This window comes from Ascaphus truei, chromosome 4, assembly GCF_040206685.1.
Source record: "Ascaphus truei isolate aAscTru1 chromosome 4, aAscTru1.hap1, whole genome shotgun sequence".
NCBI lineage: Eukaryota > Metazoa > Chordata > Amphibia > Anura > Ascaphidae > Ascaphus > Ascaphus truei.
Genome location: NC_134486.1, coordinates 258,687,240 through 258,701,394, shown reverse-complemented (window position 1 = coordinate 258,701,394; position 14,155 = coordinate 258,687,240). Strand labels below are relative to the sequence as shown.

General features: G+C 40.3%; 1 protein-coding gene across 1 annotated transcript; it reads right to left on the bottom strand.

Annotated features, from left to right (window-relative positions):
* Positions 1-12,085: 12,085 nt before the first annotated feature.
* Positions 12,086-13,090, bottom strand: LOC142492066 (trace amine-associated receptor 4-like). The gene has a single exon (XM_075594787.1). The coding sequence runs from the start codon at positions 13,088-13,090 to the stop codon at positions 12,086-12,088; it is 1,005 nt and encodes a 334-aa protein (XP_075450902.1).
* Positions 13,091-14,155: the final 1,065 nt, after the last annotated feature.

Below are 14,155 nucleotides of genomic sequence, written 5' to 3'. Positions count from 1 at the left end.
GGGACAGCTGCCTAAGATAGTGAGAAACTTGCAAAAATCTGAACATCTCAGCTCCCGTGAAGGAGTATCTCTGACAAAAATCACTAAAATTGAGTAATTTACCTCTTAGAATCATGTCTCCCACATCTCTAATATCGTTAATCATCCATAAATCAAAGTCCGGGTTATCAAAAATAGGTGTACATCTCAAAAGAGCTGAGGCTAACTGATAAGATTTGGCAAAAGGCCAAAATCAATTAATAGAACATTTTCTTACTGCAGAGTCAAAAAGGTCTGGTTTAAGGCCTTTGGTTGGCTTGTTATTCCATTAAAGAGCCGAGAGTGCCCAGGAATTAATCATTCTATTTTCTATAGACATCAGCATTGACCCTCTTGGGAATGCCAGATAACCACTTGTTTCAAATGGGCTGCTACAGTAAATAACATTTCCTGATATCAGGAACCGCCAGACCCCCTCTTTCTCTGGGTACAAGCATAACTGATCTCGGCAATCTTGGTCTTTTGTTACCCCAAATAAATTGCATCATTTTATTCTGTAAATCCCTTAAATATTTCATCGGAATAGAGACCGGACAGTCTGGAAACAATAAAACAGTTTCTGGAGAATATTCATCTTAACTGATATACTGTAATATGGCCTATCCAGGAGATTTGGTGGCTGTTCCAGAGTAGAAGATCCCGTTTTAATTTAGTTAAAAGCTCTGGGTAATTATTTTTATATAGAGGTTGATTTTTCTGAGGAAGATCCCTAGATATTTCAATCTCATTTTATTCCAATGGTAATTTATTTTTTAATGGCAAATGAGCTATTATCCAGATATGGATAATAGGGATTTGACCATTACTGTACTGTATGTGTTGGGGGCGGGACAGGGGTTGGGGGGGGCATTGTTCAATGTATTGTATTGATGTTTGTATTGTAATGTTTATTTGGGGCAGAGGAGATGGGTGAAGGGTGTAGTTGCCCTCAGGTTGGTGCTTACGCTTCTCGGGTGGATATAGGGAGGGGTGAACCCTTTAATTACTGTAGTGGTTACTTCTGCTAAGGTAATGAAGGGGTTACCCTTCCCACAACCTTCCCGGTAGGCCTAACCACCCACCTCTGGGCAACAACCCCCTTCACTCACCCCCCCTACCCCCAATTAACCATGTAGTCTGTCTTAACCCCTTCATTGCCTTAGCAGTTACTTGCTAAAGTAATGAAGCTGCTTTATTTTATTTTGATAACATAGTATTGTAACAGGGGGTCTCCGGATCTGAACCGCATTGATTTCAGGTCAGTGGACCCCGTGCTTCCAGAGTTACAGGAAAATGTAAGAAATATTTACTCTCTATATAATACAGAAAATGCTCTGTGTGACAAATTTCGACTGAAACATCTATTACCATTTTTGTGTTCCTTACTGCTGATTATCTGACAATAAAAAGAGAAGTTATGCTACAGCAGTGGTGAGCAAACTTTTTATGCCGAGCCCCCTTTTCATCCATGAAATTTCTCGGGCCTCCCTTGCCTGATGTAATCAATCACATGAAAAAAAAAAAAACCCTTTATTAAACGGTATACAATGTAAATATAAATATGTCTAAATACTTATTTCAACAGCTCGCGCTTGCAAAATTAGGCTGCGTCCACGCTGCCGCTGAGAGCAGTGACATCACCAACTCTCCAAGCATGAGCACAGGGTGTCCTGCATAATTTTGCAAGCACGAGCGGGGGGCATGGATCAGGGCTATTTTTGTGTGTGTGTGTGTGTGTGTGTGTTTGTGCATTGACTGCTGCTGAGTGCGCTTAAAGTCCATTTTGTTTGAGACCGTACTCCCCCCAGTTTGCGCACCGCTGTGCTACAGGATTTTTCAAGATAAGTGGAAGCGGTCCAATAGATACTACTGTATGTGCCTTTCAAAGATAAAATGTGATACTCTCTTGATCTACTGTACATGCCCCGCTTTCTCTCTGCCGTCCTTGCCCTTCTAACCCCAGACCCTGGATAAAATTCTCATACACGCATGCTGCGTTCCTCCACTCGCTCCTCTGAACGCCTCTGGAGGAAATCTCATACCCTCGCAGACTTCCTTCACTACAAATGTATGCTGTCCTGTTTCAACTCTGCCCTCTCTCAGGCTAAACAAACCTACTTTTCAACTCTAATCAACACACACAAGTCTAACCCATGCCGACTCTTTTCTGTCTTTGACTCTCTACTCAGACCACCCTCGGCTGCCTCCTCTTCTTCCTCCATCTCACCTCAGGACTTTGCTGACTTTTTTAAGGAAACGGTGGAATCCAAACGTCAGAACATCCCATCTGTTGCCTCCTCCCATCCCACACCGCTTCCTAACTGTCCTCCTGTCTTTCTTGACTCTTTTTCTGCTACAGTATCTCGGAGTAGGATGTGTCACTGCTGATCTCCTCTTCTCCGTCTACCACCTGCCCTCTTGATCCCATTCTTCCCATCTCCTAAAACCTCTTGTTCCTTCTATAATCCCTATGCTCACACAGATTTTTAACTGTTCCCTCTACTCTGGTACCTTTCCATCCTCCTTCAAGCATGCAACCGTTATACCATTACTCAAAAACAGCAAGCTTGACCCTACCTGTCCTTCTAACTATCGACCTGTCTCCCTCCTGCCTTTTGCCTCCAAACTCCTTGAACGTCTTGTATTCTCTCGATTACTACATTTTCTCAACATTAATTCTCTTCTAGACCCTCTACAATCTGGCTTCCGCACTGCTCACTCTACTGAAACAGCCCTCAATAAAATAACTGACGACCTCCGTGCTGCCAAAGACAGAGGTCATTACACTCTGCTCATATTACTCAACCTCTCTGCAGCATTTGACACCGTGGACCACCCTCTTCTTCTCCACATTCTCCATACTCGTGGTATTCGTAACAAAGCTCTTTCCTGGATCTCCTCTTACCTCTCCCATCATACTTTCAGTGTCTCTTTTGCTAACACCTCCTCCTCCTCTATTGATCTCTCTGTGGGTGTACCCCAGGGCTCTGTTCTGGGACCCCTTCTCTTTTCTTTTACACACTCTCTCTAGGTGACCTAATCACATCTTTTGGGTTTAAATATCCCCTCTATGCTGACAACACACAAATTTACCTTTCAACCCCTGACCTTACACCTGCTATACAGACCAAAGTTTCTGAATGCCTTTCTGGAATATCATCCTGGATGGCCATCCGCCGACTGAAACTTAAGATGGCAAAAATAGAGCTCCTTATACTGCGTATAAAGTCGATCCTCACACAGTCTCCTGACTCTCCGGGCCCGGAACGTCAACACTGGCTCTCCCCCCCTGTGTACTGTACACAGAAATGGTAAGGCCAACAAGCTTTTTATTGACTGCATCAAAGAGCAACTGCTGGTAGTCCGCACTCAGCACTTCCATGCCCAGGATGAAGCATAGGGAAGAGTTTGAAGAAGTACAGGAAAATGAGCTACTGCTAAATTTAGACGACCTGGGTATGGGAAAAGTCTGTAGCTAGGGAGTTCATGCTGAAGTGGATGGATTATCAGCATTAAAAAAAAAGGGGATAAGGGAAAAGAGGAGAGAGAAGGGTGGGTTACAGGTATAAATGTTTATACAACAACAGTAGCACATAAGGTGAAGATGAGAGACAGCAAAAACAGCAGCTTAGTCTGTAATTAAATACACAAAAAGTTAGTAGGTTTTCATGAATGGAAACTCGAGGCTACTGACTGGCTGCTAACTTGCAACAACTACTAGGCAATAGAACCAATCCCTTTACTTATTTACCTCCATATACTCTACATGGGGAGATAAAAGATGGGGTGGACATATCTGAGAAAGAGAGACACCTGTGAAATATGCTAATTAAAAGCAAAAAACACAAGATCGCACATCTAAATTTGCTTAACCATGCATTTCCTTATTATTAACCGTTCTTATCTATATTATAATTCTAAATTGGATGCCGTTTGTTTGTTTCTTTGTATGTCCGAAGCATCGAAATCTCAGAAACGGCACCACGTAGCACAACAAAATTTTCACTGGACATTCTGCTGCAGACTTGTAGGTCAACATAATGTAATTATTTTGAGCTTCCAATGTGACTCACCACCCAAATTATGGACATTCAAAGTTTTCCTCGGCTGTCCAGCAAAAATGTTAGAGCAGGAGCGGGGGGTGGGGGGGGGGCTACTAAGGGAGGGGGGTGTCCTTGCCTGGATCAGGTCTGTGTGTGTCTCTGTGTCTCTGTGTGTGTGATGTGAGATGTGTAGGAGGGATGTTACAACGGGGGGGGGGATGTACCAGCGGGGGTGGAGTTGTGCCAGCTAGTGGGGGGAGATGTACCAGCGGGGCGGGGGAGACATGTTGTGCCAGCAGCGGAGGGAGATGTACCAACCGGGGGGGGGGAGGGGTGGGAACATTTGCCACCAACGAGGGGAAATGTACCAACAGGGGGGGGGGGGAGGCAGAGAGATGTGCCGGCAGCGAGGGGACATGCCACAGCAACGTGGAGTGATGTGCCGCCAGTGTGGGGGTGAGGGGGTCCGGGGACCTGTTCCGGCAGTAGGGGGAGACACACACATATACACACATAAACACACACAAATCTCATCCCGCACTACATCCAGCAGCGGGAGGGGGGGGAGGGGTGGACCGGGGAGATGTGCCAGCAGCGGGGGGGGGGGCGGGGGGGTGTGATATGTATTCAATATTACATTCCCCGGGCGAAGCCGGGCACAAAAGCTAGTTATTTATATAATGCCGCATAAAATAATGTATATATTTTTTGTATAATGATTTAAATTGAGGGCAGCTCTGTTACATTCAGTACATTTTAATACAAATATAAGGATAATTAAAGGGAAAACACCTGCAGTCAAAAGGTTTAACCCAACGTTTGCCACAATGGACTTACATGCCTCTATGACTACGTGTATATCAAATTACCCACCCTACTACTTTGTGAAAAACTAGTATTGCACTATTGTCTTTCCTTATCTCTCTTTTTTTAGTACTTTCGCTCCCCAAGTTTCTGAATATTTCTATGTTATGTAAATGTCTAATTTGCATATCGTTTGCATGTCATCACTAACGTCTGTTGTAGTTAACTCTATGCACTTTAGAGGAGAAAACATGGCATAATGTGATGTTATTGTCCTTTGAAGATACACCGTTAGTGTTAACATAATGTTAGGTTGGATTTACAGTAGGTAAGATTCTACTGAAAGTCTGTGCAATACACAAAATAAATACAAATTGAGTGATTGCTTATTTATTTTCTTACAGTTCTTTGGTAAAATTCACTTTTCTTTACAAGCACTTTTTCATTAATAAATTTTTTTATGGCAGTTCCAAAGTACAGATATAACCATTACTTTCCCAATGAAAACACAACTGTGACACCCCCTCAGCTCTCACATTCCTCAATGGCACGGAAATATGCTTTTTTTGCAGCAGCTCTGGGTAAGGTGAGTCCTGCTACATCTGTATATGCGCCTCTTTATAATAGGACATCGAGTACACTTGGAGGCAACAGATTCAATTTGTGGCAAGTACAATATTTTACAATGAAAAGAAAGTTGAAATTTACAAACATTACATATTTTATGAGTTACACTAATAAAATTACCAGGGACGTTCCTGTAGCCCGGGGAAAGCCTGGTGGCCTCTGCTCTTGGGGGCCCGCTCGGCAAACGCCGGTCACGCTTGCACTCAATTTTGCCCGGTTGAACCAGCATGTTTAGCTATGCCACTGAAAAGGACCCAAATAAATCTTTAAATATTTTTTAAAACATACAAAATATAGGAATGCAGTTTTATATGTACACTCTTTATTCATAACAATGTCAATGTTTGTCACAAAACCTCCCCTATTGTACTATACGATACCTTGCACCGCAATGCACAACTAAATTAATATAACATTACTTTTATAATGATAGTGTGTTTATGCATTACAGATAGTCATTGCAAAACATTTAATTTATGTCATTATTTGCTTTAGAAAACATCAAAACACCTTGTAATCCTAACACAAACCCTAATTTCCTGAAACTTAAAAGGTGCAAGAAAGTGTTGCTGTCTGCCGCTATAAGCGCAATATAATGCCAGTTCTATCATGCGCCTTACCTTATTATATTGTTTAGTTAAATTATGCTTTATAACCTCAGTATAGCATCACTCACTACATGGCTCTGCAGTGTATTGTTGGCCTTGTTTTGTAACTAAGAGCTTTAGAGCACTTATGACTTTAATTTAAAAAAAATATTATCTTTGTTTTAGCAATTATGCTTGTCTCTTTTTAATGCTTTATTTTTATACCTTTACATTTTCATCATTAAAGCAAAAGTAACTGAAAAACAAAAAAACTGTGATCTTTGAATAAAGCTGAAAAAGTGGATTGTGTGACTTTAAAATTACCTTGAAAGCATCATTTAGAGTCCGCCTTACTGTATACAGTACTGTATATACATAAGACACCTGCATATTTTATTCTAGAATATAAAATATCAGCAAAGAAAAGTGATCAAACAGGCAATTTAACAGCCCTATTTTGTAGACATATTGAAAAAGCTGTCTATTGCTCTAAAACTTCAGGCACAAATGCTCGTTTAGCTCATCATGTAGAAAAGTCCTCTGATTGAGAACCCCTATGGTATCATAAAAATCTTGCAAACACTTTCATAATAACATCACAATTCCACAATTACTCGAGTAGCTGGTAGAGATCCCACTGGAACTGCAGTAGGGAATCAACACACTAGTGTCCAGACATATATGCATGGATGTGGATAAGCAGTGAATGGTGTGTAAATAAACAGTCAATGACTCACATTTGATTGCAGTATCCTGGTGAGTCAATACAGTGCCTTCATCCTGGGATGTGGGTGTGCCTCTGTTTTCACAGCATATTCTCCTTTTTATTATAGTTATATAGTAATTAACCCATTTATCAATCAATTCATCATCATACTTTATTATATTGATTATTTATTATTGATAGTGTATACAGGCATACCCCGGTTTAAGGACACTCACTTTAAGTACACTCGCGAGTAAGTACATTTCTCTCAATAGGCAAACGATAGCTCACGCATGCGCCAGTCAGCATGTCCTGAACAGCAATACCGGCTCCCTACCTGTACCGAAGCTATGCGCAAGCGGGGAGACTATAGAGCCTGTTACACATGTGTTATTTACATCAGTTATGCCCGTATATGAAGATTGCAGTACAGTATATGCATCGATAAGTGGGGAAAAGGTAGTGCTTCACTTTAAGTACATTTTCACTTTACATACATGCCCCGGTCCCATTGCGTATGTTAATGCGGGATATGCCTATATATATATATTTACTGTGGAGGGTTTTTGTCACTTTTTTACCCACCATAACCTTAATGACAGTGGTGATTACCTAGTCTAGTCTCAAACCTGCTAGCCATTAATACCAGCCTCACACTGATGATACCCATCAAGGTTGAAACATGTATGTGAGTAGGTCTAATGGCTTTGCATCTCATCCCAGCCTCTGTTTAAAAGCTGTGTTTAAAACAGCATACATTGGCTTGAGGATTGGCTTGTGTAATACGAGCTTGAGACAAAAGGTGGCACTGAGTGCTCATTTGCATGTCATTTCCCAGAATCCCTTGCTGCAGTGGAAGTGCTGTATGCTGGGTGACAATGGGGAAAGACAGGGTTGCAGACCTGTCTAAGACATGCAAATGAACATACAGTAATATTTACAGTTGCTTTATGCTTTACTGTGGAGGGTTTTTGTCACTTTTTTACCCACCATAACCTTAATGACAGTGGTGATTACCTAGTCTAGTCTCAAACCTGCTAGCCATTAATACCAGCCTCACACTGATGATACCCATCAAGGTTGAAACATGTATGTGAGTAGGTCTAATGGCTTTGCATCTCATCCCAGCCTCTGTTTAAAAGCTGTGTTTAAAACAGCATGCATTGGCTTGGGGATTGGCTTGTGTAATACGAGCTTGAGACAAAAGGTGGCACTGAGTGCTCATTTGCATGTCATTTCCCAGAATCCCTTGCTGCAGTGGAAGTGCTGTATGCTGGGTGAAAATGGGGAAAGACAGGGTTGCAGACCTGTCTAAGACATGCAAATGAACATACAGTAATATTTACAGTTGCTTTATGCTTTACTGTGGAGGGTTTTTGTCACTTTTTTACCCACCATAACCTTAATGACAGTGGTGATTACCTAGTCTAGTCTCAAACCTGCTAGCCATTAATACCAGCCTCACACTGATGATACCCATCAAGGTTGAAACATGTATGTGAGTAGGTCTAATGGCTTTGCATCTCATCCCAGCCTCTGTTTAAAAGCTGTGTTTAAAACAGCATGCATTGGCTTGAGGATTGGCTTGTGTAATACGAGCTTGAGACAAAAGGTGGCACTGAGTGCTCATTTGCATGTCATTTCCCAGAATCCCTTGCTGCAGTGGAAGTGCTGTATGCTGGGTGACAATGGGGAAAGACAGGGTTGCAGACCTGTCTAAGACATGCAAATGAACATACAGTAATATTTACAGTTGCTATATATATATATATATATATATATAATCAAAGGCTCCTTACCAGGCAGACCAGAGAATCCAGGGAATCCAAAGCAGGCACAGCAAGGAAGAGACAGCACACTTGTTAGCAAAAAGGTCCTGTTTTTAGGACCGAAACGTTGGTGTTTTGTGCCTGCTTCACTAATACAATTCTTTTTGCTAACAAGTGTGCTGTCTCTTCCTTGCTGTGCCTGCTTTGGATTCCCTGGATTCTCTGGTCTGCCTGGTAAGGAGCCTTTGATTATATTCATTTCATATGGGACTAAGCACCTGTCTTCATCTGTATTTGTGTGCCATCTGCTCTGTTACCTATATATATATATATATATATATATATATATATAACACAACTGAAGGAAAAAAATGGCGCTAACCTAAACCACTACATAAATACACAAAAAATGATAAAAAAAAAAAACCTATACTATACAAAGTGGAAAAAATAATAATACATAGACAATGCAATAAAATAAAAATATAAATAAAAATAACAGATGAAGAGTCCAGAAAAATATATATAAATAAAAAATACAAATCCTAAAAAATGCTCCAATTGCTATCCAAAAGTGTCTCTGCAGCCCGAATGAAGGGAACACCACTTCCTTGAAGATATCTACAAAAACACAGAAAAAACAGGCGCACTCATAGCGTAAAATTGTATAACAATATATTTATGGAGTCAAGGATTTAAAAATGCACTCACAAACACAGCTTAATAAAAAGCATTTTTGAGTAAAACTCAGCCAGCCAGACGCAGGAACCCGGTAACGGATCACTTCAGTGTAATGTCCGGTGTAGATACACTGCAGCAGCCTCTGTGAACACTTCCGGAGCCCGGGGAGCACGAGGGACGCTGCCTTCCTCTCACTCCGGCGTCACACAGTGGGTTCTCAGGTCCAGGTAACGCGAGAACTCAGTGACGTCAGTGAATTCAACCGGAGAGAGTTCCCAAGGAAAAACCGGGTGGACGGCTGAGATAAATGCTTCCAACAAAGCAATAAAATGCTGTAGCACGCCAGTGAGTGAAAATATGATAAAACTGGGCAGTACACCTCCACAACACTCCACCCGGTTTTTCCGTGACGCCGGAGTGAGAGGAAGGCAGCGTCCTTGACTCCATAAATATATTGTTATACAATTTTACCCTATGAGTGTGCCTGTTTTTTCTGTGCTTTTGTAGATATATATATATATATTCTTTCTAGCTCTTTGAATCACTTTTTCTCCTTTTAGGATAATGCAGTTTAATTTAAGCACATATTTTTTTTTTTCATTACAAGCACAGTTTACATCTTTCTCACCTTAGTCTACTGTATAATGTCAAGTTGCGTTTTTTTCTCAAAAACAAAAAAATGATATCAGGTTTTGTCAGAGGATTGCTTGTACAAGTGTTTATCATCAAGATTTATACACTTATGTTTCATCATGTTTTGCAATCTTTTATTTTCACCCAAGCACTTTCTCATCCGGAGTGTCAATGTTTAACATATGTGTGAATAAAGTGTTGTTATTTTGGTATTTTGTCATTGCGCGTTGACGTCACAACTTCTGCGTCACTCCTGATGGTTTCAGGAAGTGGATGGGATTGGAGACCTTGACACGCAATGCCGGTATTTATTCCCCCCAAGGTGAGTACTATTTTCATCACCTTGATAAAGAGCTTAGCTCGAAACGCATAGGTGGGTGTCTGTTTGCCCCATTATGTTGCTTTTTTAAAGATCCAATAAATGTGTCATTTTTTTCTATTTTTTACTCTACTTGACTTGACCTAATCCATCTGCTTGGAAGTAGTGCTCTGTTTTCTTATCTTCTTCTATTTTGTAGGCAGCAGTTGCTCTCTTGATAATATACTGTATGTAATAGGGGTGGGCAGTTTCATTTATATTTTGGCTTTTGGTTCTAAAAATATTTTGTGTTTTAGGTCGGATGAAGCAAAAAATTTAATTTGTTTGGTTTTAGATTTTTTACCAAATTATGAAAAAACTATAAACGAAATAATTATGAAAAAAACAACTAAATAAGTGGTAAAATTCTGAAATAGCAATAAATAAGAATGGGCACCTTAGCTGTGGATTTGTAAAAATTGATTTTGTTTGGTTTACTTTTCTACCAAATTATGGGAAAAAAATATCAGTTGTTGCTATCTGAGAGAAGGAGTGGCTGAGTGAGTAAACACACTGACTGTGTAAACAATGACAATGAGTTTGAATCAGAGAAATCAGGATCAAAATCCAGAGTCAGCTCCTTGTCACCTTGGGCAAGTCACTTTCTGTCCCTGTGCCTAAGGCACCATAATCATAGATTGTAAACTCATCAGACTGTGTCTGTAAAAAAAGAAATTCCTATATGCTGTGTAACGTGCACTATACTGTAATTGTGAAGCACTTTGAGTCCCATTGGGAGAAAAGTGCCATATGAAATAAAGTTATTATTACCTTTTGACACTATTACTGATCATTGACAAGAGTTTATAAAAAAAGTATTTTTCTTAGGTAGCACTCCACAAAGAACTAAATGTGCAGATATAAAATGTAGATAAATTGGTGCACAGCGGTAGGGGGGGACCTTTGACCCCCCGATAGAATCAGATATATATACAGAAGGGCACCAGCATGCAAATAGATACAATAGACAATTGTCAATTTGACTATATATGGCAAAATGTGTAGCAGCTGTACAATATACCCAAATGCAGGGTCTGGAGATCACATCTTGTGAAACAACAACTGCAATAATGTGGAGGGAAAGGAGTGGTTGGGGGTGAAAAATAGGGGATGAAGGATAACAGCAATGTGACAAGAAATTGTGTCACATTGTTGTTATCCTTCACCCCCCTTTTTTCACCACCAAACACTCCTTTCCCTCCCCATTATTGCAGTTGTTGTTTCACGAGATGTGATCTCCAGACCCTGCATTTGGGTATATTGTACAGCTGCTACACATTTTGCCAAATACAGCTCAACCCGTTATAGTGCGGTCCTCGGGGGCCACCCGATCCTACCGCGCTATAACCGGGGTCGCTCTATATATTTTTTTAAATGGCCACCGTGCGCCTGATCGGAGGGAGGGTGGAAGAGGTGGCCGGCAGCCCTACACGTCCCCCAGCAGCCCTACATGTCCCCTCGCAATTCCCCTAGCAGCCTCAGCTAGGGTGCTGTGAGTGTGTGCAGTGTGCAGTGTGTGCAGTGTGTGCAGTGTGTGCAGTGTGTGCAGTGTGTGCAGTGTGTGCAGTGTGCTCAGTGTGCAGCGTGCAGTGTGCATTGAGTGTATGCAGTGTGTGTACAAAAACAAAATATATATTTTTTAAATATTTGGGGTCCATGCTCAAACCGCGTTATAAGTGGATCCACGTTATAGCGGATCGTGCTATAACGGGGTTGAGCTGTACAGTATATCTTTATTGACTTATTCAAATTGACAATTGTCTATTGTATCTATTTGCGTGCTGGGGCTCTTTTGTATATATAATTGATAAGAGTTTTATTCTAACATATTGTACTGCATCAACAAAACATCTATCTAATTAAACTTTAAGTATCACATTTAAGGAAGAAGAATCTACATTAAATATATTGCCTGTCATGATAAATACAAATGATTTGCGAAACCATGGGTAAAACAAAGCATAGATTATGGGGTTAAGTGTGGAATTGATATAGCCCAGCCACAGAACAGCATTGTATATATCTTCAGAAGTTGAGAAATTAAGAAAAGGGTCTATAATAAAAAACGGTAGCCAGCACAAAATAAACACTCCCATAACTATACTTAATGTTTTTGCTGCTTTGCTTTCTCCCTTTTGGGAGCTTCTACTCTTTGTTTGATTATGTATTAACTTGGCTTGTTTTCTTGCAACTGAGAAAATGTGAATGTAAATCCCTATCATCAGAGCACCTGGAATAAAGAAAGCTATTAAGGAAGAAATTGCTCCCCACAGCTTGTTAAAGATTAGAGAACAAGACCCGATGCAGGACACTGAAGCAACATAATCCTGTATTCCTTCAACGTTTACATTTGATAAAACAACACCAAATGAATAAATACAGGGAAAGGACCAGCTAATAAATAAACATACCCCTATTACAGAAGTTGTTATTTTTCTAAAATAATGAAGTGGGTGGCACACTGCATAGTAACGGTCGACAGAAATAAAGAATAGGTGAAATATAGAGGTTGTACACAGCATCATATCGAAGCAACTGTGTATTTTACAGAATATATCTCCAAAATACCAGCATGAGGTGATAGATCTCACCATACTGTAAGGCATAACTAGCAGCCCAAGAAGGAAATCTGTAATTGCCAAAGACAAAATGAGGAAGTTGGTTGGGGTGTGGAGCTGTTTAAAATGAGAGACTGAAATGATGACCACAAGATTTCCCACAATTGTGAGGATTATAGCTCCAAACATGACGAAGCACATAGTTAAATAACTTGGAAGAGATCTGTTACTCTTAGGACATGAGCTATTCACAAAGTCAAAGCAATTGTTCATATTCTGCTGGCTCCAAAAATCAAATGAATTCATGATTTTATCATTCCCAATTCAAAGCACTGTTAGGAAAAAAAAAGGAAAAAATATTAAGTATCCAAAATCTCATAATTTATTAATCATATTAGCTATACATCTACATGACAAACCTTGCTCCATAACTTAAAGCAAAAAATATTTTTTACATTTAAAGTATCACTCGAAAGTGTGTTATTTGAGGTTTTTACACTGGACAATGATCACTAGAGTGAGATTAATTCCACCTTCGACTTGGTGTATTTAACTGATGAAAAGATAAAGGAAAGCTCCACCACGTGAAGTGCAATGTTGGAAATGTATTTTCATTAGAATATTACACTTAACAATACTATCTCCTACAATAACCACTCCCCAAATTGTTCATTGACATAAGCAGAACAAAGTTGATGCAAAGCTTCTTCATACACTTATGCTACGTAACATAAAATTGATTCTTTTAGCCTCAAATTAATGAAATTATGCTAATTGACATATATGCACTTTGTTGCAATTAAATTTCAATAACCTCAAGTAATGTCAGTCACTCTCCTAGATCTAATACAAGAAACGAGTCAATTTACAATATGTCCTAAGGGCCTCATGCAGAGAGCAGCGCTATTTGAAATTGGAGAGGGGAATAAAAAGTAACTGTAATGGAGAGTTTTTTTCTCCATATGCAGAAAGGGCATAAAACTGCATTTAGAATCCTTTCTGCATATGGAGAGTTTCAACCAGCGATATGAGCGCTGTTGAAACAAGTGGGGAAAAAATCGGGGTTTTTTTTGCCGCGAACAGCCACTAGATGGCATTCGCTGCTCTCTGAATACGGCCGTTTTCAACACTGGAGAGATTTCTGTTCTCTCCAGCCGCGCGGCGAGATTCTGAGAAAAAAAAAATGGCGCTTTTTTTAAAACTCGCCATTATCTGCCTTTCTAAAGGCAGATTTCGCCAATACATGCCACTTTCCCTGTTAGCGCTGCTCTCTGCATGAGGCCCTAAGATTTAAGAACACCATATAAAACATAGTATAGACTAGGCCAGGGGTGTGCAAACTGGGGGGCGTGAGATTTCCTGGGGGGTGGC

Excerpts from the sequence above, each read along its gene's own strand:
- LOC142492066 (XM_075594787.1), bottom strand. The coding sequence starts at position 13,090 with ATGAATTCATTTGATTTTTGGAGCCAGCAGAATATGAACAATTGCTTT.